The sequence below is a fragment of the Plecotus auritus genome (assembly GCF_963455305.1).
Source record: "Plecotus auritus genome assembly, chromosome: 3".
In the NCBI taxonomy this organism is placed as follows: Eukaryota; Metazoa; Chordata; class Mammalia; order Chiroptera; family Vespertilionidae; genus Plecotus; species Plecotus auritus.
Window position 1 is genome coordinate 223,409,207 of NC_137772.1, and position 24,531 is coordinate 223,433,737.

General features: G+C 50.7%; 1 protein-coding gene across 6 annotated transcripts in view; it reads right to left on the minus strand.

The window, feature by feature from the left end:
• Nucleotides 1-226: 226 nt before the first annotated feature.
• Nucleotides 227-24,531, minus strand: part of TCF20 (transcription factor 20) — a 168,749-nt gene continuing 144,444 nt past the window's right edge. For 5 of the 6 annotated variants that reach the window (XM_080660598.1, XM_080660600.1, XM_080660602.1 and 2 more), the window contains 4 exons: nucleotides 14,002-14,095; nucleotides 8,074-8,123; nucleotides 6,379-6,504; nucleotides 227-1,402 (listed from right to left, as the gene is read on the minus strand). In XM_080660598.1, the coding sequence (XP_080516724.1) occupies nucleotides 6,421-6,504; nucleotides 8,074-8,123; nucleotides 14,002-14,095 (228 nt within the window). In that variant the 3' untranslated portion in view covers nucleotides 227-1,402; nucleotides 6,379-6,420. The remainder of the gene's footprint in view (nucleotides 1,403-6,378; nucleotides 6,505-8,073; nucleotides 8,124-14,001; nucleotides 14,096-24,531) is intronic. The other variant, XM_080660599.1, reaches the window with a different exon arrangement.

Below are 24,531 nucleotides of genomic sequence, written 5' to 3' on the forward strand. Positions count from 1 at the left end.
AGTCCATTACCATTGCATTATTTTTTTATAACCTTTAAAATTAATGTTGATTGGAAATACGTTCTCATATCAGCTTAAGTAAATCTGACCGTTCCCACCCACGGGCTGGGCAGCCCCCGCCCTCCCGCCGAATGGCTGGACCAGGCAGCAGAACCAAAGCCACCTGTGGGGGCTGCAGCGGGAGGAGAAAGAGACGCATTTGCTTTCCAATCAATAAAAAAGGAAACAAGGTTAAAATGAAGTTTATTATTTTTTTTGATTTTTTTAAATAAAACTGTTTGTGAAACAGCTATTTTATCCCCACGGCAGAGTGACCCCTGAAAGATGCACTAACCCCTTCTTAAGGCCTTAACAAGAATTTTTTTTGTACTTTTTCTTTTTTTTTAAAACTCAGATATTTAAAAATTATACACTTTACAAAACAAAACAATACAACATAAAGAATCACATAGCATGGGGCTGTTCCACTGACAGGCCCCCTTTTCCTTTATAAAAACAAAAGCAAAAAGAATAAAGGGCTAAAGGGGTGTCCTGGTCAGCTTACCCCCCACCGGTCGGTCAGACAGCCCGCCCGCGCCTCCGCACAGACTTCCCGTCCTGTGGGCGGCACCCGCGGGGAATGGCCCTGCTGCACGCACTCAGGAGGCGCTGGGGTTCCCACTGGCCAGTGACGCAGCACACAGCTGTGACCTTGGGCATCTACCAATTTCACCCCCAAAAAGATAAAAATTTTAAAAATAATAAATAAATAGTGTTTCTGGAAATGAAAAAATTTATTTTTGTGTTTAAACATTATTCTCCCACTCTTGAAAACATGGACCACCCCCACTCCCCTCCCCCAACTCCCCACTTTGAGAGAAATTAATGACAAATGGTTTGGGTGTGTTCGTCGGCTTTCAATTCTGGGTCTAGAGATCTGAGTTGGCGGGAGACAGGCTGACAGGCAGAGCCACACCCCGTCCTTTCTGAGATGAGAGTTTGTTGAGTTCAATTTCACATTTAAATTTCGTTGTTATTGGAACCAATTTGGAGTTCTTTAGCTAGATAATTTTAAAATAGAATCAAAAGGGACAGCGCACCTTTCATTTAAACAAAGTCTTTCCAGACTAAAAATAGATTTATATATATATATTTTGTCCCTCCCTTTTAATTCCCCCCACCCTTTCCCATCACCCCCCTCCCCCCTCCCCCCGCATCGTCACTATGGAGATTGTGTCCATGGAAACAGCCATTCTGACTTCTTGGGTCTCTTTGCTGTGGTGTCACGGTTGAGTGTGATGTAAGGATTTGGGAGGAGGTGCTGGCAGGCGGGTGGGCACAGCGGGGCGGGGCGGGGTGTGGCTGCACAGTAGGACCATTTCCATCCATCACGAGTGTCTCCTCCTCATCTCCACAGTCTCACCTGGAAGACAGAACAGACAGTGGGTGTGGGAACCTCCACGGGGCCCAGCAGCCACAGGCCCGGTGAGGAAGCTGCTGACCTGGGAGACATCCAAGACCAGTGGTGGAGCCACCAGTGGCTCTGGGCCGGGACACCCCTAAGGGCAGCCATGACCTGTGGCTTGGGGACTAGACTGAGGGCCCCTCACGGAGTGCCCGCCTGCCCGGGGCCCGGAAGAAACTGAAACCAGGAGAGAGCTCCCGACCCCCAGGTGGGGTGCCCTCCAGGAGACCCTTGCTCGGGGTCCTCCTGGGGCCTGCAGGGGGTCAGCACGCGGTGGCGGCGTGGTCCTCACCGAGGTGGCCGAGCCCCAGCCAGCCTTCGGAAGAGCTGGCTCGCGGCCCGACTCACAGCGGCCAGCCAGTCAGCTCTGCATCAGAGAGCCCTGTCCCTGGGGGCCCGCCCAGCTCCCCACACCCTGCTGCTGGCGGCTCCAGGCTCAGGAAGGCCCCGATGACCCTCCAGGGGTATGTGGGGTTTGGGCTGCCCCCCGCTCCCCACCGTGTGCAAAGGTCCTAGAGACACAGGGCAGTTTCCGAGGAACTCGGTCCGGAGAGACTGGCCCAGAAGCCAGCTTGGCGCAGCCTCGTGACACAGCGCTCTGGGGGAGCAGGCTCACCTCTCCGCCTCCCACCAACAAAACCCAGGAAAACCCAGACGTCACAGCCCTTCGTTTCCATGAAACGTACTAATATGCAGAACTGACGCTGGCTGTGTGCACAGTAAGAGGTTCTATTTAAAGCACACACATCCCTGCTCTTGCCAGAGATTCCCAGCCGAGCACACAGGTAACAGGAAGGCCCTGGAGACAGCAGGGCCGTGTCCCCACGTAAACCCTGGACGCTGGTGCCAGGCTCTGAGGACCAGGCAGCGGCGGAGCCTCCAGCTGCTCAGGGAGCCCTTGGTGACAGTGTGACTTCCCCAGAGGTCGCGCCAGCCAGAAAGACTCCTCGGGCCGCTCTCGGGCTTTCCAGAGGCTGGGCTGCCGCCAAGGGGAGAGGAACCAAAGGTCCTTCGTAAATTCGATGACAAGGGTGCTACCGGGGACCTCGAACAATGACCGGAGGGGCAAGTCTTGCAGGGGATGCGGGCCACGGGGGGAGGGGGGTGTGTGACGAGAACAGATGCCACACACACCCTGCAATGCTCTGCTCGTGGCGGGGCACGGGGCAGGGTCTGCCCCCCAGCGCTCGGCAGGCAGGCAGGCTGCGCTTCCACCATCTGGCCCCTCACTCCAGCCTCCCAACAGGGCTGTTCCCCAGGCTTCGAGGGGAGACCGGCCCAAGTACATGATACCCCGAAAGGAACGGGACCCCACATCTCACTTCTGAAACACTAATTGGGTAGGAGAACAGGAAGAAAACTCTTGAAGCCCCTACTATGTGCCAGTGGCTTCACAGATGCTATTTCAAGGTAACACAGAGCCTGACCCTGCAACTTGGTGAGGCTGAGAGGTGACACACGTGGCCCAAGCCACACGGGGTCGGGGGTCGCCTGGGCGCGGGCCGCTGCCCTGAGCCTCACTTGCTGTGGGGCGCTGCCTAACTGCGCGGACCTGCAGAGCTGGGAGCAGACACCCGGCAGCTGCAGCCGCATGGAGGGTCTGCCCTGTTCTTTCTAAAAAGGCATCTTGGGGGAAAAACAATAAAAACAACAAAAAGTAAAAAATAAAAAGGCACCTCATGTTTGGCAAAGACTTCTCCTTGGGCCAAGGCTTCCCACACCCCTCGGCCCCGCCTCAGCCTCAGCTCTGTGGCCTGCACCCACCCTGGCCAGGCACTCTCCTCTCCAACACACCTGCAGGCCCTGCTGCAGGGGGGGAGGGGGGCTCCCTCAATCTGTACCAACAGGGGGTTCAGTCAGGTGAGCGAACACCTTCTGGGGGGGGCACGCCTCCTTTAACCACGACTCCCTCACAGTGCCTGCTCCAGGCACACAGGCCGGGCCCTCCTCACTGCCAGGACTCATGGAGATGCAGTGGCAGGAGGGGCGGGGCTGGGAGCTGAGTGAGGCTGAGGGCTGCAGAGAGGCAGGAGGTGGAGGCAGAGGGAGGGCCTCTGAGGAAGGGACGCTGAGGCCCAGGGGGAGCCAGTCAATGAGGGTGGAGGCAGAGCCCTCCTGGTCCAGGAACCAGCAGCAAGTGCAGCCGCCCAGGGAGGAAGCGCAGCCTCGAGGAGCTGGTGGAGGGGGCGGCCACAGGCCTTCGAGGAGACCCGGGTGGGAGTCTAAGGGTGACGAGAGCCTCTGAAGTGGGAAGGGGCAGAACGGGAGGGCTGTGGCTAAAGGACGTGTGGCCCCTGCGGGCGGGGGGGCGGTCTGTGCAGGGCAGCAGTGTGTGGGGTGGGGGATGGGCAGCCCCACTCTCCTCGGGAAATGTAACCCCAGGACCTCGCTGGGCCAGCTGGGGAAGCGGACTCTAGGTCAGGACCCTCGCTCACACCTGGGCTGTGGGTGTCATGCCAACCAGAGGCTGCTGTGTGCAGGGGGCCCCCCCTTGCACCAAGGACAAAGCAGTGGCGATGGAGTTCCTGCTTCCCAACCACCGCATGGGGCCTGGCTGGGGGGCGGGGGTCCTTGTTTACTACATGACAAGGTGGAAGATAGGGACAGGGGCCTCGCTGCCGGAGCCCTGCCCACCAGCCGCCTGGGGCCCACCACACACGTCAGGAATGGGCAGGAGGGGGCCCACTGGATAGCTGCCCAAGGATGCTTTCTCTCTGGCATTGCTGGCCTGGAAGAGACAAGCGGCAGGTCCCTCAGCACGTGGGAGACTAGGACTTGCACCCCTAGGCCCGGGATTTTGATGGACGGGGTAGTGCAGGCAGAGCCCCAATGCAGCCTTGGCCCCACCAGCTGGGCTGTGCCTGGTATACCAGCGGCTGTGAGGGCAGCATGCCCAGCCCGTGCCGAGGCCTCACTCCACGCAGGCTGCGCTGGGCACGTTTTATTAACGGAATCCTCCAGAGGTTGTCCTCCCCCGCCCCCTTCCTCTCTCTCTCTCTATATATATATATATATTGATTTCAGAGAGGAAGGGAGAAGGGAGAGATAGAAACATCAATGATGAGAGAGAATCATTGACTGGCTGCCTCCTGCACGCCATCGAGCCCACAACCCAGGCACGTGCCTTGACTGGAATCGGACCTGGGACCCTTCAGTCCGCAGGCTGATGCTCTATCCACTGAGCCACACCAGCCAGGGCAAAGGTTGTTCTCTTTATGGAAGAAACGAAGCAGCAGGCAGTGGGACTCACAGGCACACCCCGTCTCCTGCCTGGCCGGATACCCCAGCGCGGACCCCAGATGAACGCGCCTCTGGGTGGGGGCTGAGCCTCCGCCCCTGCTCACGGGGGCTCCTGCACAATCCGCAGCGGGGTGACAGCGGGCGCCCCGGGCCTGAAGGCGGGTGACTGCTGAACTCGGGACACCAGGACAAGGGGTCCTGCCTCGTGGGGACAGGAGACGAAGATAAACATTTCAGGTGGACAGGACAGGACGCGGCACGTCCATCCTTTCCCTCCGAGATGCCATTTAACCTCGACGGACCGGACAGGACCGCGCCGAGGGCCGCTGGTTTCTTCCGTGCAGACAGGGACGGCGACCCGGCCTCGGGGATGAGCCGGGCTCCTGCCCTGCCCCTCCGCAGGGCGGCTGCCAGTGGGCAGGGCCAGGAGTAGACGGAGTGGAAAGACCCGGCGAACGAAACAACTCCTGGGAAGAGGCCAGGGCCCCAACTTCCCCTCTTTCTTACCCACAAGGGGGTCCCACGGCAGCCGGTGTCCCAGTGCACCCCAGGAACGGCCATCGTGGTCCCGAGAGAAGGCAGCGCTGACTGCCTGGCTGGAGGGGAGTGCACAGGTGGGGGCACAGAGACCCCATCAAGTGCAGGGACACGAAGGGCCGACAAACTCCCTGAAGAGCTGAGGGCTGCCCGGCGGGAAAGGACGGCGGCCAGTGGCCGCTACCAATGACCACGGGTCCACTCGCTCGGCAGCTTCCTGTCCTGTCTGCCTCCCCACCCGGGGGGGGGGGGGGCAGGACTCCGCCACATTCCGCAGTGAAGTCCATTTCCCCAGGTCACTTAGGTGGCCCAGACAAGGGCAGAGCCCGCTGTCCGCAGCGGAAGGACACCCAAGGGGCCAGCCCAGTACCCTGGCTCGGGTCTGACCCCGGAGTAAAGACAGGGCCCCCTTTCGGGAGAAGAGTCCCACTAGGAATGTCTCAGACCCCGGGCCTCACCCCGATCCTGCCTGTCAAGTGCCCCAGGTGTGTTCTGGTTTCCTTTCTTCTCTTTCCAGTCTGTTCCTCCTGCCCCGGGGACCTGCCGCTTCCAGGCCCCGAGCCTGGTGATCGGCTCGCAGACTCAGCCGCCAGCCCCGGCCCCGGCCCCGGCCCCGGCCCGCAGACGCGCTCAGAGCACAGCCCGACCTCCTGAGATCACCGGTGAAACTGCCTCGATGCTAAAGTCTACGGAACCTGAGGGGGTTTTCCTTCCCTCTGTGAAAACAAACCCTTCACAGCACCCGGGAAAAAGATTTCAAATGACAAAACTTGGGGAGTTGTTTGTTTCCCAAAGGAAAACCCACCGTAAGCTTCACAGACAATGGCGTCTGGCGAGCCTCGCCCCCGCCCGAGGCTGCGGCCTCTGCCCCCGGAGCACGTGCCAGGCCTGACGTCAGGACAGTCACTCCAACGCCACCCCCTTTCCTGAGCAACACACGGCGAGCACCTCCTCCGCCTGGTGCTGGCCGCTCCCGTCACCGTGCGCAGCCTGGCCGTCACCGTGCGCAGCCTGGCCGTCACCGTGCGCAGCCTGGCCGTCACCGTGCGCAGCCTGGCCGTCACCGTGCGCAGCCGGGCCGTCACCGTGCGCAGCCGGGCCGAGAGCAGGGCAGAGGCCGCCACCCACCGGAGTGGCAGGGGCGGCGCCCGACTCACCTGTGCTTGCTGTACTTTCCATTCCCACGGCACACGCCCCCCTCACCCCCGCTCCGACTGCTCTGTGCTGAGGCTGCCTTTCGCTGTCTTGTTCTGCAAGGCGGGGAGAGGGCATGGGAGGGGAGGCTGGCGCGGGCAAAGCCGAGGACACAGGCAGGAGGGACAGGGAGCAGCGTGGGGTCAGGGTGGCAGAGGGAGGAAAGGAACAGCACATGGAAAGGAAGAAAAAGCAGAGTCAGTGTTGAGGGACAAACAGGAGCACTCAGACAGGGTGTTCTGAGGCAAAACGTGCCCATTAAAAAAGGGAAGTTTAAAAAACAAAAACATGTAGATTAAGTAAAATAGACTACTGCAAGATCCCACGATCTATCTCTGGAAATAATTCAAAAGAGAAGCCTCCGTGGGCACCTTCAGGAGCGTTCTGAGGGCAGACCTGTCAAGAATGACCCCTTTCTAGTACTTTCTGGCCCTCCTTGGACACTGAAGGCCGGTGACCACCAGGGGTCAGTGTGAGCTCGGCCAGAGGAGAGCAGGCGCGGCAGGAGCCGCCAGGTGGTGTCTCAGCCCTCATGCTGCCCTGGCTCCTCCTGTCCTCGCCTCCTCTCCACACTCACACACACTCACTCACTCACACACACACACACACACACACACACTCACACTCACATACTGACACACAATCACAATCACACACACACACACACACTGACACACACACACACTGACACACACACACTGACACACACACTCACACACACTCTCACACACACACTGACACACACATACACACACACACACTCACACACACTGACACACACACACACTGACACACAGACACACACACACACACACACTCTCAAACACACACACACTCACACACACTCTCACACACACACACACACACACACTCTCACACTCACACTCACACTCTCACACACACACACACACACACACACACACACACGCTCTCAGACACAGACCAGCATCCTGTCTTCTGTCCTGTCCCAGAAGAGGGGACCCAGAGACACCTCTTTTTTTAAAAAAAGATTTTGTTTTTAAACCTCACCAAGGATATTTTTTCCATTGAAGTTGACAGTGGAAGGGAGAGGGAGAGACAGAGAAACACCGATGTGAGAGAGACACATCGACTGGTTGCCTCCCGAATGCCCCCACCAGGGCTGGGAGCCTGCAACTGAGGTACGTGCCCTTGACTGGAATCGAACCCAGGACCCTTCAGTCTGCAGGCCCAGCCTGCCAGGGCCGAGACACCTCTTGAGCCAAGTGGGAAACAGGGAACAGCAGTAACTGCCAACTGCGGACCCCCATTGCTCCCACTGAAGTAAAACCTGGAAGACGCTGAGTGTCCCCCAAATCCTGGAGTCAGCTCTGTTTCCCTGGCTGGGAAAACGCCTTTGCTTATGTATCAAGGCCTACAACCAACCTTACCTCACCCCAACCTGTGAACTGGGGCTCCATGAAACTAACGTGGGAATCAGCAGTTTTATTGAGTTTGATTTTCTAATTTCTTGTAACAAACAAGATTCTCTCCAACACACTTCTCTACTCGGGTGCCAACCCCACACCGCAGGTCTCCCAGGGCCAGCAGCGGGCAGGCTATGTCCTGCCATGTCTGCAGGCATTTCAGGGGGAGCCCCACCACCCTGCCGGGAGCGGGTGCTGGGGGCTGGGACTCACCTTGTGCTTGGGGCACCTCACCGAGAAGTTCTCCTCATGTAGCAAACAATCTGCAAGACAGAGGGGACAGTCAACGGGGGCTGGCGAGTGGCACAGGTGACTGACAGGCCGGACTGACAGGGTTGGATGTGGCGATAAGAGGTCCCCACGCTATGATTTCCAAAAGGAAAACATTAGAGACATCCCAAGTGAATATGGTACCTCAACATGAAGTATCACTTAAAAATTAACATTTCACAATAGTTAACGGTATATCAGAAATACTCAAGATGTAAAATCACTTGAAAAACCAGGATATATAAATGTGCGAGTACAATCCTAATTTTATCAAAATATTTAAATACATTACAAAAGGACAAAGGAAATCTACCAAATTATACCAGTGGTTCTTCTTTGGGTAGTAAAATTACAGGTGATTTAATTTTTTCTGTATTTCCATCATGTTACCATATTGTTTTAATAATCAGGAACAATCTCTAATAAATACTGTTTTTAACCCTCCCGATTCTAGGCGAAGCCCACCCGAAGGCCCCAGCCAAGGTTTCCAGGAGGAAACACTGCTTCTGCAGCACCGTTTCCCCTGTGGAGCCTCGCGTCAGAGACAGGAAGGAGGCCAGGCCCGAGAGCCGCTGCCCCCTTCGCCCCACAGCCCACGGAGACAGGGAGAAGCCCCCACACGAGCTGCCTAATCCACGCAAAACGCTTCAGAGGAGAGAAACCCCGTGAGGGGCCATTAATCCTTGGAGGAAAATGATTCATTCCAACTTCTAACACGGTGACAGCATCCTCGATGACAGCCTGCAGGTGAGTGGAGATCTCCGGCGCCAGGGCAGTGTGAGTCGTGGGCGAGGAAATCTCATTAATGAGTCCACGCTGCACACCCAGCTCCCAGAGACCGACAGCCAGGTCACTGGTGCAAGATGTGGTGGCAGAATGCTAATAAATATTGATCGCACAGCCTCAGATTGCTCCCAGGCACCGTGGCGGGAGGCAGCCACGGTACTTAGCCTTGTAAATTTACAGTTTAACTCAGGCTTAAACGGAGGTCCAGATTAGCAGCCTGAGTACCCACAGACTGAAGTGGAAAGGTAAAAAAGCCAGGAAACATGTAAATGAAAAACGCGAGGGCCTCTTATTCCACACAAATAAAAAGGCCCTTTCATAATCTGGCTTAGGCCTGCACCATCCCTACTGCCCTCTGAGTCCTGGCGTATCTGTGAGGCAAACCCCGGGACCAGATCTCGGTAAGTCCGCGCCCCTCCCCCGCAAGCACGGAGCAAGGCAGCAAATGAAGTGCGTTCGTTTAGAACCCACAAGTACACGGGTGACAGGCCCCCGCTGCGCAACATGCCAGAGAGAGCGCTCCGGGCAGCACGGGGTGGACTGGCACTCAGAGGCTCTCCTTCGCTGGGCGAGCCCATGTGGGGCGGCCACCTTAGCCACAGCGGCTTCAGGAGGATGAGGTGCCTCAGTTCCCCTTGCAGCTGTGAACAGCTGGCACGGACCATTAGTGAAATACGTTAGGAAACATGTTCCCTTTAAGTGAAAAAGCGGAAAAGAATTAAAACAATGCAAGTACACACTAAGCAGCTTGGAACCACACCAGGGTCTGTGGACACAGAAGCCTCCCAAACACATCTGTCAGAGACAGTGTCCGCCTTCCTCCCAGCAGGAAGCCAATGGACAGACGCTCTGCTCTCATACCCGCCGGCCACCAGGAAGTGCAAGGTCCCGGCTGGAGAGCTGACACCCGGAAGGGCACGGGGACCTGTCCCTGCAAGGAAGAGCCAAGGGCAGTAAGAAGGCCAGTAAACCTCTTCCGAGGTCTCTGACTGGCCCTGCGGCTGGCCAGCCGGTCTCTCCGTTTGTTTCCTTGAAGCCCCTGGCAAAGTCCCACACTGACTGGGCGGAGGCCTCGTCAGCACTTCCAGTGAAGCAGAGCAAGTGGCTTGCTGATCATCACTCGAGCTGGAAAAGACGTTGTCTGGTCAACCAGTTGGCTTCCCGACACGCAAATCTCAACAGCCCAGAAGGGTGAGCTCACGTCTCTCCGAGCTTAAATGCAGGTGGACTGTGTGGGTCCTCCTACAAACCATGTGGATACCCACACGCACCTGGACAGACCCCGGGCTGAGGATGGGGAGCTCAAGGAGCGAGGTCGAATGAACATGCTCTGATCTGCCAGGCCCCAGACACTGTCTCCAGCTCATCTACAACCGACCTCAGAGGAACAGTTAGCACTTTATCTTGACAGAATCCAGGCTGGGACCGCCAGCCTACACTGCCTCGCTGAGGGGAGTAACAGGCAGGAGCAAGGGAGGGGCCAGACACCAGTCATTCCTAATGACCCACCCAGGGCTGAACCCCTGCCTGCAAGATCCGAGTCCGCAAGCAGAGAGCAGTGACGGCGGCTGCAGAGTGAACGTCTGTGAGGGTGGAGGGTGAGGAGTCCCTCCAGGCAGGATTCTTGGTGCACAGCAGAGTTACTCCTGAGCCAGCACGGCGCTTCCCCTTCGGTCTTACTCGTGGCTCACTGCATTGCCAGACTCATGTTCTCATTGCTGCATTTCCCACCTGCAGCCACATCTGGTGCCTGTGCCATAACAAGCCACACCAAACAGCTAACCATGCTGTCACAAAATGTGGATGCGTGTGGGAGCTGCAGGAGCCACAGAGCCGTTTCTACGGACATGTCCCCAGTCACCAAAGCTTCCCCGAGACACCAACAGCTCTGAGAGGCTTGGGAGGTGGGCAGCAAGGCAGAGGCGAAATGGCCAACGTTTCCTCACTCCCTGAGACAAGGACTCTCAGCCCTGGGACTTACTTTCACTATAATTGGAAAGAAGGTCAATCAGTGACTGCCTTTCCGCGGTGCAAAGGTCCTTCATACACAGAAGAGAATTCCTGAAGACCCGAGGGACAAACACAAGTACCTGCCTCCCAGAGCAGCACAGGCCTCTGGGTCACTGTGACTCGAGTCATCAAAAGACCCAGAAATGCCCAAGACACTGTGACCTTGTGAAGCTGCCGCAGCTTCCGTCACCCAGTCAGCCCCGCCCTCCCTCTACCCTCTCCCTGCCAGATCCACAGCAGACCCCACCTCCCAGAGTCATGTCCCCTCAGAACCCAGGAGGACTCGAGAGGTAACAGGCACCACGCTGCTCGCTGCATTGCTCATCTCTCCATTTTCTCTCCCTCCCTGACCTGCAAGCGCTGGATGAGGCCAGCTGGGTGAAGGTGAAGGTCTTCGACACGTCTCATGCTCACAAAGTAACTGGTGAAAACACCCACTGAGGAGGCACGAGGTTAGAGGAGAAAGGATCCCCCAGACTGCGGAAGCTGATTCAGAACTCAAGCCTTTTGCATTGATCACTGGACAGTACTTCTTGGACAAAGGGTTTTTCTTCCTTCAGTCATCACACGGCCAAACACTGCTCTGATCATCTCAGTGGCCTTGGAACCCTTTCATGGTAAACACTCCACAAACTAGGAACACAGGGAGCGTCCTTAGCTGCTCAAGGACATCTATAAAAAGCCCACAGCTATCACACTATCTAGTGGGTCAGAAAGAAAACAAGGATGTCAGCTTTGCCACTTCTATCCAACATTACCCTAGAAGTGCTAGCCAGGGCAATTAGGCAAGAAAAAAAAAGGCATCTGACTAGAAAGGAAGAAGTAACACTTGATGCAGATGATATGTAACTAAAAACTTTAAATCAATGAGTTGAGCAAAGATGCAGGATATAAGATCAATATAACAAAATCAATTGTATTTCTATATACTCACAATGAAAAATCTGAAATTTAAATTTAAAATTCTAATTACAATACCACCAAAAATTTTAAAAATACTTAAGAATAAATTTAACAAAAGAATGAAAAAACATACTCTGAAAACTACAACACATCGTTAGAAGAAATTAAAAACTGAAATAAATGGGAAGACATCCACGATCATGGGTTGGAAGGCAGACTATTGTTAAGATGGAAATACTCCCTAATTGCTCTGCAGAGTAATGCAAGTCCTATAAGAGTTTCAATGGCTATTTTTTACAAAAATCTACAAGTTGATCTTAAAATTCATATGGAACAGCGAAGGACCCAGAATAGCCAAAACAATCTTAAATAAAAGGAACAAAATCAGAGGGTTCATACTTCCCAATTTCGAAATGTATCACGAAGCTACAGTAATCAAGACAGTATGTACTGGAGGAGTCCAGAAATAAGCACATATTTGTATGGTCAATTGGCTTTCTTTCTTCTTTTTAAATATATTTTTATTGATTTCAGAGAGAAAGGGAGAGGGAGGGAGAAAGAGGGGGGGGGGGGAGAGAGAGAGAGAGAGAGAGAGAGAGAGAGAGAGATATTAGAGAGAATCATTGATCGGCTTCCTCCTGCATGCCCCACACTGGGGAGATCAAGCCCACACCTGGGCATGTCTCCCAAATGGGAATGGAACTGTGACTTCTTGGTTCATAGGTCCACACTCAACCACTGAGCCATGCCAGCCAGGCTGGTCAACTGGTTTTCAACCAAGGTGCCAAGATCACTGAAAGAGGAAACATTAGTCTCTTCTACAAATGATGCTGGGGCAACTGGAATCCATGTGCAAAAAACTGAGCTGGACTCTTGCTTCATACCATGTATAAAAATTAACTCAAGCTGGATCAAGGACCGGTGTGAGGACTAAACTTATAAAGCTTGCAGGACAAGACATAGGCATCTTTGTGATTCTGGATTATGCAATGGTTTCTTAGATATAAGAAAAAGCAACAAGTAACAAGAAAAAATAGATAAATTGGACTTCACCAAAGATGCTTAACATCATTAGTCACCGGAGAAATGCAAATCAGAATCACAATGAGCTACCATTTCAAATTCACTGGGATGGCTGTAATAAAAAGACAGACAAGCCCTGGTCGGGTGGCTCAGTTGGTTGGGCATCGGCCCGTACACTAGGAGGTCGCCGGTTCAATTCCTGATCAGAGCACATGCCTGAGTTTTGGGCTTGATCCTCAGTAGGGGGCATGCAAGAGGCAGCAGATTGATGTGTCTCTCTCACTGATGTTTCTCTCTCTCTCAAAATCAATAAACTATTCATAAAAAAAAATGTAACAAGTGTTGATGAGGACATGGAGAAACTGGAACCCTCACATACTGCTGGAGGGAATGTGAAAGGGTGCAGCCATTTTGAAAAACAGTCTGGCAGGTCCTCAAAAGGTTAAACAGAGAGTTATCATCTATACAGTAATTTCACTCCTAGGTTTACGCCTCAGAGAACAAAACATTAAGTCTGCACAGAGACCTGTATGTGAATGTTCACAGCAGCATTATTTGTAATCATAAAAAGGTGGAAACAACCTAAATGTGCATCAAATGATGAATGGTAAGTAAATAAAAAGATATCTCCTTATAATAAAATATTACTTGGCAATAAAAATGAAATACTGATACATGCTACAACATGGGTGAACCTGAAAAACATGATGCTAAATAAAAGCAGCCAGACACAAAGGCCACATATCTGTCCGATTCCACTGATAGGAAATGTCCAGAACAGGCACATCCCTGGAGACAGAAAGCAGATCAGTCATTGCTCGGGGGGCGGGAGTTGCTAGCTAAAGGATGCAGGGTTTCTTCTTGAGGTGAGGAGATGTACTATCATTGACTGTGGTGATGGTTGCATATCTGTGAATATACTAAAAACCATTGAATTGCACACTTAGGTGAATTATGTGTGAATTATACAAATAAAACTGTTATTTTAAAAAAATTATCCCATTTCACTCTTTTTTATTCTCCTCACTGCATTTCCTTTAGAATGTACAAACAGAACAGGGTCAAAAAAGACAAAGAACTACAACAAAGGGAAAGAAGGCAGAGAAAGTGTACGTCCCACCCTTCGGACGCTCTGACACCCCATCTTACCTGCGTCAATGGCACACGGGTAATGGTAGCGGAAGGAGCAGCCTTTGTTGTAGCAGCCCAAGGTGGCGCCTGCCTCCTGGCAGTGGGAACATTTCTGAAAGGAAAGCAGTCACACCCGTCAGCACCGCAGACTCAGCCCTTCCCCAGGCTGCCCCCGACCCCGCTGGTCAGACGTCAGTACGTGTCCCTCTCGTGACAGGAGTCTGTGGTGGCAGGATGAGCGGGCCAGTTTCTAACGCCACTCACTGCCCACACCTGGAGGAGATCCAGCAGTAAGGACTAAGGGCGGGCCTCACAAAAAACAGAACAACAGAGTGGGCGAGGCCTCTGATCCCGCAGTCCACCCAGCCACGTGCTCTCTTGAACTGCGTGCAGATCTTGCGTGTTTATTTCTGCTGTGAACGTCCTGGGTAGAAGGCAAGGGTAATATAGTAGAGTTATATATAAACCTTTTAGAATTAAAAGTGGAATTTGGTTTCCAATTCTTGTATTTGTAAGATTTTATTTTTATTCTACTTATCCCAAATGCCCAATACAAGTATATTTTCCTTTTCAGAAAATATGGGCTCCTGTGAGCAAATGGTATTTTTACACACAAATCCTATTTTAAATGCACTAGGAAACCTGCCATGAGTTTCTGGCCGAGTGAGACACTAGTCTGTAATTGAGATCTCCTCCTTATATGGTCAGGTTTTCTTAAAGTGGGCACTTCTCCATCATCCCTCTGAAGTGGCTACAGTGAGCTCTCACTCCTGTCGGCTCAAGGAATGAATGTGTCCCATTATCAATAATCATATTTACGCAAGCAACCACATCAGCCCCCTGAGGAGGGACGCAGGCTTCTGGTGGCCACGGCACACCCAGGTAAGGCTACCTGGGAGATACGGCACTTGTTCCTGATTCTAGGAAAAACAGAATAAAAGTGACCCTAAGCAGTTACACCTGGGAAAAGAAAGGCTCCCCACACACTCACACCCTCCCCAGGCAAAGTGACTAAAGGGCAACCCTGCTGCTTCTTCCCAGGCAAAGGCAGGCCCCGGAGGCAGCCCCCAGGGGTCAGTGTGGCTCGCAGCCTGCAGCAGTAAGGTCAACAGGGAGCTGGATAAAGCTCGCCCAGTGCTGATGCTGAAGGTAAAATCCCACTCACGCAGCCCGAGTGCTCACCATGCACCAGGCGCTATACATGACTGCCGTGGACCGACTCATCCAGTTTTCCTAACTACCCTGTAACATCCTCGTGCTACAGATGAGGTGCTCGAAGCACCGGAAGGGGAAGTAACCTGCTCCACGTCACAGCTGGTCTGGGCTGACCCCTGGACTCCTCCTGAGACAAAGGGGCAGGAATCCTATATAATAAAAGGCTAATATGCAAATTGAACAAACGGAGGAACAACTGGTTGCTATGACACACACTGACCACCAGGGGAAGCACCCCTCGGCTAGAAGCCCTGAGCCAGGCTCACGGCTGGTAAGCACAGCGGCGGTGGCGGGAGCCTCTCCCACCTCCGCGGCAGCACTTAAGGATGTCCGACTGCCAGCTTAGGCCTGCTCCCCACCGCTCTGAGGGATCCCCGAGTGCACAAATTGTGGACTTCAGTAAGGCCGTAAGACAAGTCCTTCCAGAGCCTCACTTCCTCTCAGAAGCAAACATCCCTCTGGGTGCACATGCCCTCACGCCCTTGCTAAGAAAAAGATGACTTGGCCTGGAGTAAACCAAGGACAGCTGGCAGCGTTGTGGATAGCCCTCAACTTCATCTGCTTTTGTCAGTGCCAGGGGCCCCTTCAGAACAAAAGGACCCACCGTCAACTGGACAGGGAGTGCGGCTGATTTGTCGGTGGCCTGTCCCCTGCCAGTCCTGCCCTACCCCTGACCAATGGAGCCCGAACAGCAAGCCATCCAGAGGACTGTGCTGCCGGCCCTCCCCACCCCAGCAGGGACTCTCAACAGTGGCCCTCCCCACCCCAGCAGGGACTCTCAACAGCGGTGGCCATTTAGGAATGGGTGTGTCAAGCATTTCTGGTAGAAAAGTCTGCAGGGAAAGGAGCTTCTGGGAAAGTTTCGTCATGAGGGGACAGCTCTAAATACAAAGCTCAACCCATTGAGGACAGAAGTGACAAGACAGAGAGAACCTGGATCCTTTGACACTACTGAGCACTAAATGAACCAATCCCAGGATCACCCCATCTCCAGACTTGTTAGGGAAAAGGCATTAAAAAAAAAAAATCACCTTTTAGTTTAATTCTGCAACTTGCAGTCAAAGTGCTCAGTAAATGTGACCTAAGATGACCAGGTGCCAGACACGCACACTAGATGTCCCACACAGACCACCTACTAAAAGCAACCTGCAGAGCAGATCTTGTCATCACCTGAGTTTACGGACAGGAAAGGGAAGTGATCGAGCTCCTATGTGAACAATGTCATTTCCTTTCCCCCTCCACACATGCCCCTCTGTCCCCTGCAGGGCATCCGAAGCTCCCTAACCTGGAATAGCCCACAGACCACAGGTCCCATCTTTGTCATAAAGAAAGGAAACTCATTTACATCAATGAAAAGCTTGTTGCTTATTGCAATTAAAAAGTACAATTAATTTACTACATTGCATTCGGAGAAGGAAGACCTTGCATGGTATATCAGAGCCTACAGAGAGCACCTGAAAGAGTTTCCAGTTCAGTCATCTCAAAGGATGGCCTTGGACTAGCAGCATCAGCATCACCTGGGAACTTGTAGAAACACAGATTTGGGGGTTATGGGAAGATGGCAGAGCGGGTAGCTGTCTCCTCACCTGGACAACTGCACTAGCAGAAACTGATGAACTATTTTGAAACTCTAGTCTGTTCAAGGGTTGCAACTTACAGGGGAAGACTTGGTCTATTCCCGCTCTTAGCACAGTAGCAGCTTGCACACAACTCGTGGGAGCCAGGGTGAGCAAAAAGAACCCTGTCCTTCAAGAACTGGGGAATCTCTTCTCCACAGAGTGGAGGTAAAGAGGCAGGCCACTATTGCTGTTGCTCCCTCTCCCCAGGGATTTAAAACAGGGACTATTTCCTACCCCCTTCACTTTTTGCTTTCTCCACTTTTGGGAGCCAGACGTTAAAGACTATGACTTCCAAGAACAACCACATGCACAGAGGAAACTAGAAAGTGACTGTGCATACCAAGGGAAGGGCTCAGGAAAGACTCAAGAAGACCTTAAGTTTACACCTCGGGCTGACCCCAGGCAGAGACAACCTGTAACCAGCACCACCACAAAAAGCAAACCCTGGTTTCCAGAGTTACCACATTATTAGCTTCACAGGTCCAGGGTCAGCACACACTCACAGGCATTCAAAGAAATAGGACAACATGGCCTATTCAAAGAAAAAAATAAATCAACAGAAACTGTCCCTAACGAAGACCTAAGGGACTTTGGAGGCCAGCAAACAGTCCATCGACATATTCAAAGTGCTACCTCCCCCCGCCCCCCTTCAACCAAGAACCCTTTATCTGGCAAAAACTGTCCTTCAGGAGTGAGGAGAGATTAAGGTATTTCCAAATAAACAAAGCTGAGTCAGTTTGTGATCGCTAGACCTACCCAGCAAGCAATGCTCCAGGGTCCTCCCTGTGAATGAAAGGGCACTAGAAGTGTATCAGCCCTGCATGGGGAAATAAAGATCTTAACAAAGGCAAATACATGGGCAGTTATAGAAGCAAGCATTATTGTAATAGTAGTCTGTAACTACTTTTTTGTCTTCTACATGATTTAAGAGACTAATGCAGTTAATAATGCATTTAAAAATTACTAGTTTATATTTTGGGGCATATATGTATAAAAATGCAATTGTGTGACATTAACAATCAAAGAGATCGGAGCTGTAAAGGAGCAGAGGTTTTGTATGTTATTGAAGTCACATCACCCGTATGAAGAAAATAACCACATAATCATGCTCAATCGATGAAGAAAAAGCAGTTGAAAAATCCAACACACTTTATGATAAAAACACACATTCCATGTTCATGGATTAGAAGACATAATATTATTAAAATACCAATACTACCTAAAGTGATCTGCCATCCCTATCAAAATCCCAGACTTTTTTTTTTGCAGAAATAGAAAATTTTATCCTGAAATTTGTACTACATCTCAAGAGACCATGAATAGCCAAAATACTGAAAAAGAACAAAAAAGGAGGACTCATACTTCCTCATTTCAAAACTTTCTATAAAACTACAGTAATCAACAGTGTGGCACTGGCAGACAGGGAATAGAGTCCAAAAATAAACGCTCAAAGACAATGCCAAATGATTTTTGACAAGGGTGTCAAGATCATTCAATGGGGGAAAGGACAGTGTTTTCAACAAATGATGCTGGGAAAACTGGATATCCACATGCAGAAGACTGAAGTTGGACCCTTCCCTAAAACCACATATAAAAATTAACTCAAAATGGATCAAAGGCCTAAAAGTAAGACACAAAACAATATTTGGTGTTATGACACCAAAGGCCCATGTAACAAAAGAAAAAAATAGACAAATATGACTTCACGAAAATTTTAAAAAATTTTGTGCATCAAAAGACATTATTGCCCTGGCCAGTGTTGCTCAGTGGTTAGAGCGTCAGCTTGCGCACCCTGGAGGGCTGCAGGTTTGATTCTGGGTCAAGTGCACATACCTGGGTTGCAGGTTTGATTCCCACTCCAAGTCAGGGAGTGAGGGGGACGCTACCAATTGATGTGTTGCTCTCTCCTCTATCATCTATCATCTATCTATCTATCTATCTATCTATCTATCTATCTATCGCTCCCTTCCCTTCCCCCTCCCTTCTCTTCTCTCTAAAAATTAATTGGAGCCCAGCTGGTGTGGCTCAGTGGTTGAGCATCAACCTATGAACCAGGAGGTCACAGTTCGATTCCTGGTCAGGGCAAAAGCCAGGGGTTGTGGGCTAGATCCCCAGTGTGGGGCGTGCAGGAGGCAGCTGATTGGTGATTCTCTCTTATCACTGATGTTTCTATCTTTCTCTCCCTCTCCCTGAAATCAATAAAAACATATATTTTTAAAAAAATCAATGGAAAAAATATCCTCACTCCTTGGGTGAGGGTTAAAAAAAAAAAAAAAGACATTACTAAGAGAGTAAAAAAGCAACCCACAGAATGGCAGAAAACCTCAGCAAATCATATATAGGATAAGGGATTAATATCCAGAATATATAAAGAACTCCTAAAACTCAACAGCAACAAAACCACCCATCTTAAAAACGGGCCAAGGACTGGAATAGGCATTTCTCCTAGGAAGACATACAAATGTGAAGATAAGCACATGCGAAGATGCTCAGCGTGGATCATTAGGGAAATGCCAATCAAAACAAGGTACCACTTCATACCCATCAGAGTAACTACCGGCAAAACAGAAAATAAAACAGGAAAAAATACAAGCCCCACCAAGTACTGGCAAGGACATGGAGGTAGAAGTTGGACCCCTGTGCACTGCTGCTGTCAATGAAAACCGGTACCGTTGCTGCAGAAAACACTATGGTGGTTCCTCAAAGTTAAAAATAGAACTACCATATGATCTATCGAGTCCATGTGCCAGGTGCCAAAGACAGAAGAGGAAAACTTATCTCTACAATATCCTGCTTCTAGTCTCCCCTTCGATACCCAGAATCAATACCCAGGCTAATACCATTTCTAATTAGATTTTTAGTCTTTACTTTTTACCTAAAGAAACAAATTACACTATCATTCTCCCATAACGCAAATAACATTAATAGTCACTGCAGAGCTAAATGTCCTTTGTTTTTGACTACACGGTTTATTCATTCCACACAACACTGCTCCTGACACAAATCAGACACACGGGGCTTCAATCATGGTTTCTAAAGGTATGTTTTTCAAACAAGCAACGACCCAATCTCAACAGTGCATTTTTCACTTAACGAGAGGAATAAAGGCTATTTTAAGCAACTCAGACAAGAATCCTACTTTTATTGATACTGTAATCTTGGGAAATAAATGATAAAATGTAAGCTTAGTTTTTGGACAACAGGAAGTGGCCAAACACCCTCCCTCATCTTTACAGCAGCCCTTGTCACTGTCCCAGAGGCAGGCTCACTGACAGGAGGTGGCAGATTGCAGGAGCTGAATCACCTAAAAGCAATTTAATCCATACCCAACAGAAGTGCCCCGGGAGAATTGTGCCTCTTCATTCACAGAAAGGCTTTCCTATGAGTTGTGACGGCGACCTGAATAATCGCCCTGTTTAATAAGCATCTCCATGCAGCCTCAGAGCACCAGTGCATTTGGGTTATAGTGTTATTAGTGCTGGTGCCGATCAGTTCTGTTCGAGCCTTAAAGATCACACACGAGATGGCTTTTATCCAGCACTGCACACACCTCTGCTCACGCTCACGGTATTATTCATGTTTGTCTACCTCTCCTAAACTGTGAGCTTCATTCTTGTGTCCCCAGGGCCTGGTACACTGTAGGAACCGTAAATGTGGGCTAATGGAAGGAATGCCAGGTCTGACAAATTGGAGAGCTTGGAGAAAACTAACGAGGCTGCTCTTCAATGTGAGTTAAAAAGCTGATGCTGGTAGAGCTTGGAGAATGTGGAACGAGGTATGTGTTCATTTTCGGCCAACAGCAAGAGCTTTCTTCCCCTCTTAATGAAGCCTTCTATATCTAGGGCAGAAGCCGCCGCGGCTGAGCCTTGGACTGTTAGCTCTGAGGCAGCCACACGGTCTACATACAAGCAGCTACCCCTTTGAGGCCCTGAAAACATTTCTTTGAGATGACTCTGCACCTATTAATTTTCCTTCAGAAGCGCTACAAGGTGTTGGTTAAAGCAATACATACAAAACCCTCTATGTGTCGGGCCCTTGCTTCTTTAGCGCCGGAGTTGCTAGACAACCTTCTGTTCCCTCACAAAAGCTCAGGAGACCAGCTGGGGCATCTGCTGCTGCCTGCCATGCTCAGACTCGGGAGAAGTACGGGTGCCGGCCTCTGGGACCTTCATCACAGCCCAGAGCACCACCCAGGCTTCAGGACCAACCTTAGAAGCCAGAGAGTTGCCCAGTTCTTCCCAGGCCCCTTCACTCAATGCCATGAGGCACAGCGCATGGCTTTCAAAGCTGCGTTCATGTCCCGCAGCTGTTCTAGCAAAGGCTCCGATTTCAGAAACGGGACCCATTAAATGCACACCTCAATAAAGTGTGGTGATACCAGTGTAAGTGCCAGCCAGTCACGTGAGCAGCATTCACTGGCTGCCGCTAACTGTGTGTGCCTTCAGACCGAAGTTCCAGGTTTGACTGGCTTTTTAGAGTAAACCGTGGATGGTCTAATGTGAATGCTGACCACATGTCAAGCAGCACAAGGGCCGGTGGAAAAAGAACCCGAGGGCGTCAGCTCTTGTGGGAAAACAAAACAAAACAAAACAAACAAAAAAGTCACCCCATCCATTTATCCTCTGTAGAATGGAGATAACCATTTTAACCCTGCCTTCCTTACACAGCTGTTGTCTGAAATAACTGTGAAAGTGTTTTATAAACTAGAATGAGTTACATAATTATTAGGATTTAATTAAGACAAAGTTAGAAGATTATTTTTTGGAACTAATTTTCTCCCTTAGATTACTGCCTGAAGAGGCGGAGCCGGGTGGGCCTGAACATCTGCTGGTACCATCTTTTTGTAGGTTAATTGCTGTGTGTATGTTTCAATATTATTTCACCTAGGAAGGTGCTGGCTGCATGGCCAGCTCTTGCCAAATCCCTGAACACTGCATCTCTCGGCTACTCTTCCGCCTTTCACTGTTCCCCCTCCTAATTCTATCCTGAACAATACAGATCAATGGGAATTATTTTGAATGTCTGTGAAGCACTGGTACATTGGTGCTACATAAACAGGGGGAAAATGACACACCATCAAGTGCAAATTAAACACCAGCAGGAGATGAAAAGCATGGAAACCCCCCCAAAAGGCATACTGGACACAAGTGGAAGAGAAAGGTGCGTCAGGCTGGTCTGTCACCTGCCATGTGCTCCTAGCCAAGGTTCTTCTCTCAGCCTCCCTGCTCTTGCAATGCAACCTTATTCACTCACCTTAGAATAACCTAGAATAATTTCTACCTGCTGCCAGCAGGGGCTGAGGCCCAGCAGGTGGTACTGCTTCTCAGTACACACCCAATAGGGCCCAATAGCCCATCTCCTCTGCCCCAGGGGCAAGGGACACACATACACAAACTTTCTTCAGTCCGATCACCATCTTTCAGATATAATCATCTGGAATAAAATCATCCATTTAGACCCCTGTTCCCCTCCCAGAAAACTCCCAATCAAAAAGTGGCTCTGCTGCTGGCCCTGAAAGCTATTAACTTCTTTGGGAAAGCTTTTCAAACCACATGATAAAACCTGTAATAAGTGTCTTTGTGGCTAAATGAATGGGGGTTGAAAGGGTGGCTGGCCACCAAGTGGAGCAACACGCCTGACAACATGACCAAGAAACACCCAGGTGCGGCGGCCGGGCAGGGCCTCCCGCTGCATTCCTGGCCTTTTCTGATCCACGAGGAGAGCCTGTTCCCTCAATCCCCTTCCTCCGATCTCTGCACTCGCAGGTGCGTTTACAGTGCAGTCAGGATGTTCTGAATCAGGCTGGAAGGCTTGGGATTAAAGACCTTTTTTTCCTTCATTAACAATGTCCTTCCTTGTCTTTCTGCACTTCATCTGTCTAACAGATGAGCCAGAATTTAGCCATAACCTTGATCACGTGAAGAATATATTCGAAGTAGACATGCCTTTCTACAATGAATGTGTTCACTTTACTATTCAACAAACAAATAATGAGAACTTTCAGGTCTAAGATGCAGGTGGGGAAGGTGTCTTTCTCTAGCAGATTCTAACACATATATCCCTTCTTTTGCTGTTGCTGTTTAACAAATCCAGATGTTCACACATTAGGTGAGTGGGAAGTTAGGCACACGCCCAGCAGATGTGAAGGTGACCGAGGTGACAGAGGTACAAAGCCTGCTGGTGCTTCTATACAGAACTCTAAAGTGCAAGTTGTTCCACTGAATACGGAGAAAGGATCATGACTTCCTAACAAGCTATTTTGGGGGCTCTTATTAATTTGTCAATTTATGAATCTGTCTTATTCCTATGTCAATTCTGAACCTACAGCATAAAACCAAAAACACGGGCCAGCAGAGCCTGAGTAAGAACTCGATCGGTGTGGTCTCTATGGGCTGTTCTCTCCACCCCTTCCCCTCCCTCCAGCATGCTGGCTTCTCCAAAGGCTGTGAAGGAGCAGATGATCAAGATGCCTCCGATTCTCAGTGGTCTTTGCTCTGACATTAAAGTTTTTTTAAAAATGGCTTCTACTTCAGAAATGTAATAATCTTTCCTTTCTGTTCATTCAGCGACTTTTTCTTGCATGCCTGTTCGAGGCAAAGGGGCTGAACGGAGGGTGGCAAGTCCATCAAGTGTTTGCCCTCAGAGGATTTACAGAATGGTCAGGGTAAGAAACCCAAACTGGGCTGTTATGATGTAAACAAACAGTACTTCAGAGCCTAGAGGTCCAGTGAGCCCTGGTTAAGGAGGTCAGAACCGTTCTTGTTGCTGAGCACAGTAGAGACAGAACTCGTAGGAGCTACTGGGGCAGAGGGGGAAGGGAAGGTGGGCTGGAACGAGCTCTCAGGATGTGGAGGGTGCACACAGTGCAACTTGATTCTGAGGGGTCCACAGCAGTCTTGGGTCAGGGATGTCACGGAAGAGTTTGGGTGCGTGTGTAAATGCACGCACCTGTGGAGGTAAAACCGACAGGACTTGGTGATGAGCTGCAGCCACCGGGATCCGAGTGACAGCAGCCCTGGTGCGTGGTGGTGCCTCACGTGGTGGGCACAGTGCAGGGGGCACCGTGCAAGGCATCAGTGTAGCAGGATTCCGAGGAGAGGATACACGTGGCCCTCATTCTAAAAGCTACTTACTCTTAGAAACATTCCACTTACAGAACAGAATGGCCTGGATTTAGAGCAAAATTTCAACTGGAATTCTCAGGAATAGGTTTAATTTCAAATGACATTTTCTGGGAAATGGAAGGTAAGGCTAGAAACCTTTCTGGAACATCTCAGTCCACATTTTGTTGGATTAAAGTGATTATTCTCTACTGCCTCAGAGTGATAACTCTATTATTAGGTATATTCTTGTAAGATGCTAGGTAGAGACTAAGCTTTATCAAAGTGACCCCAAGATATAACTTAAAACTTGCTTTTAAAAATAAATCTCTGGCCCTGGCCGGTGTGACTCAGTTGGTTGGGCATCATCCATGCAGCAAAGGTTGCTGATTTGATTACTGGTCAGGGCACTTGTGGGGGTTATTAGCTTAATCCCCATAGGGGGTGTGTGGGAGGCAGCCAATCGATGTTTCTCCGCCCCCCCCCTTACTCTCTCTCAAAATCAATAAAAGTATTTTTTAAAAACACATCTCTGGTAGTAAGCTGTTTTTCTTATCATTTCTTGTTTATCCTAGAGTGGAAGAAAAAAACCTAGCTGAAACATGTTCCAGTTA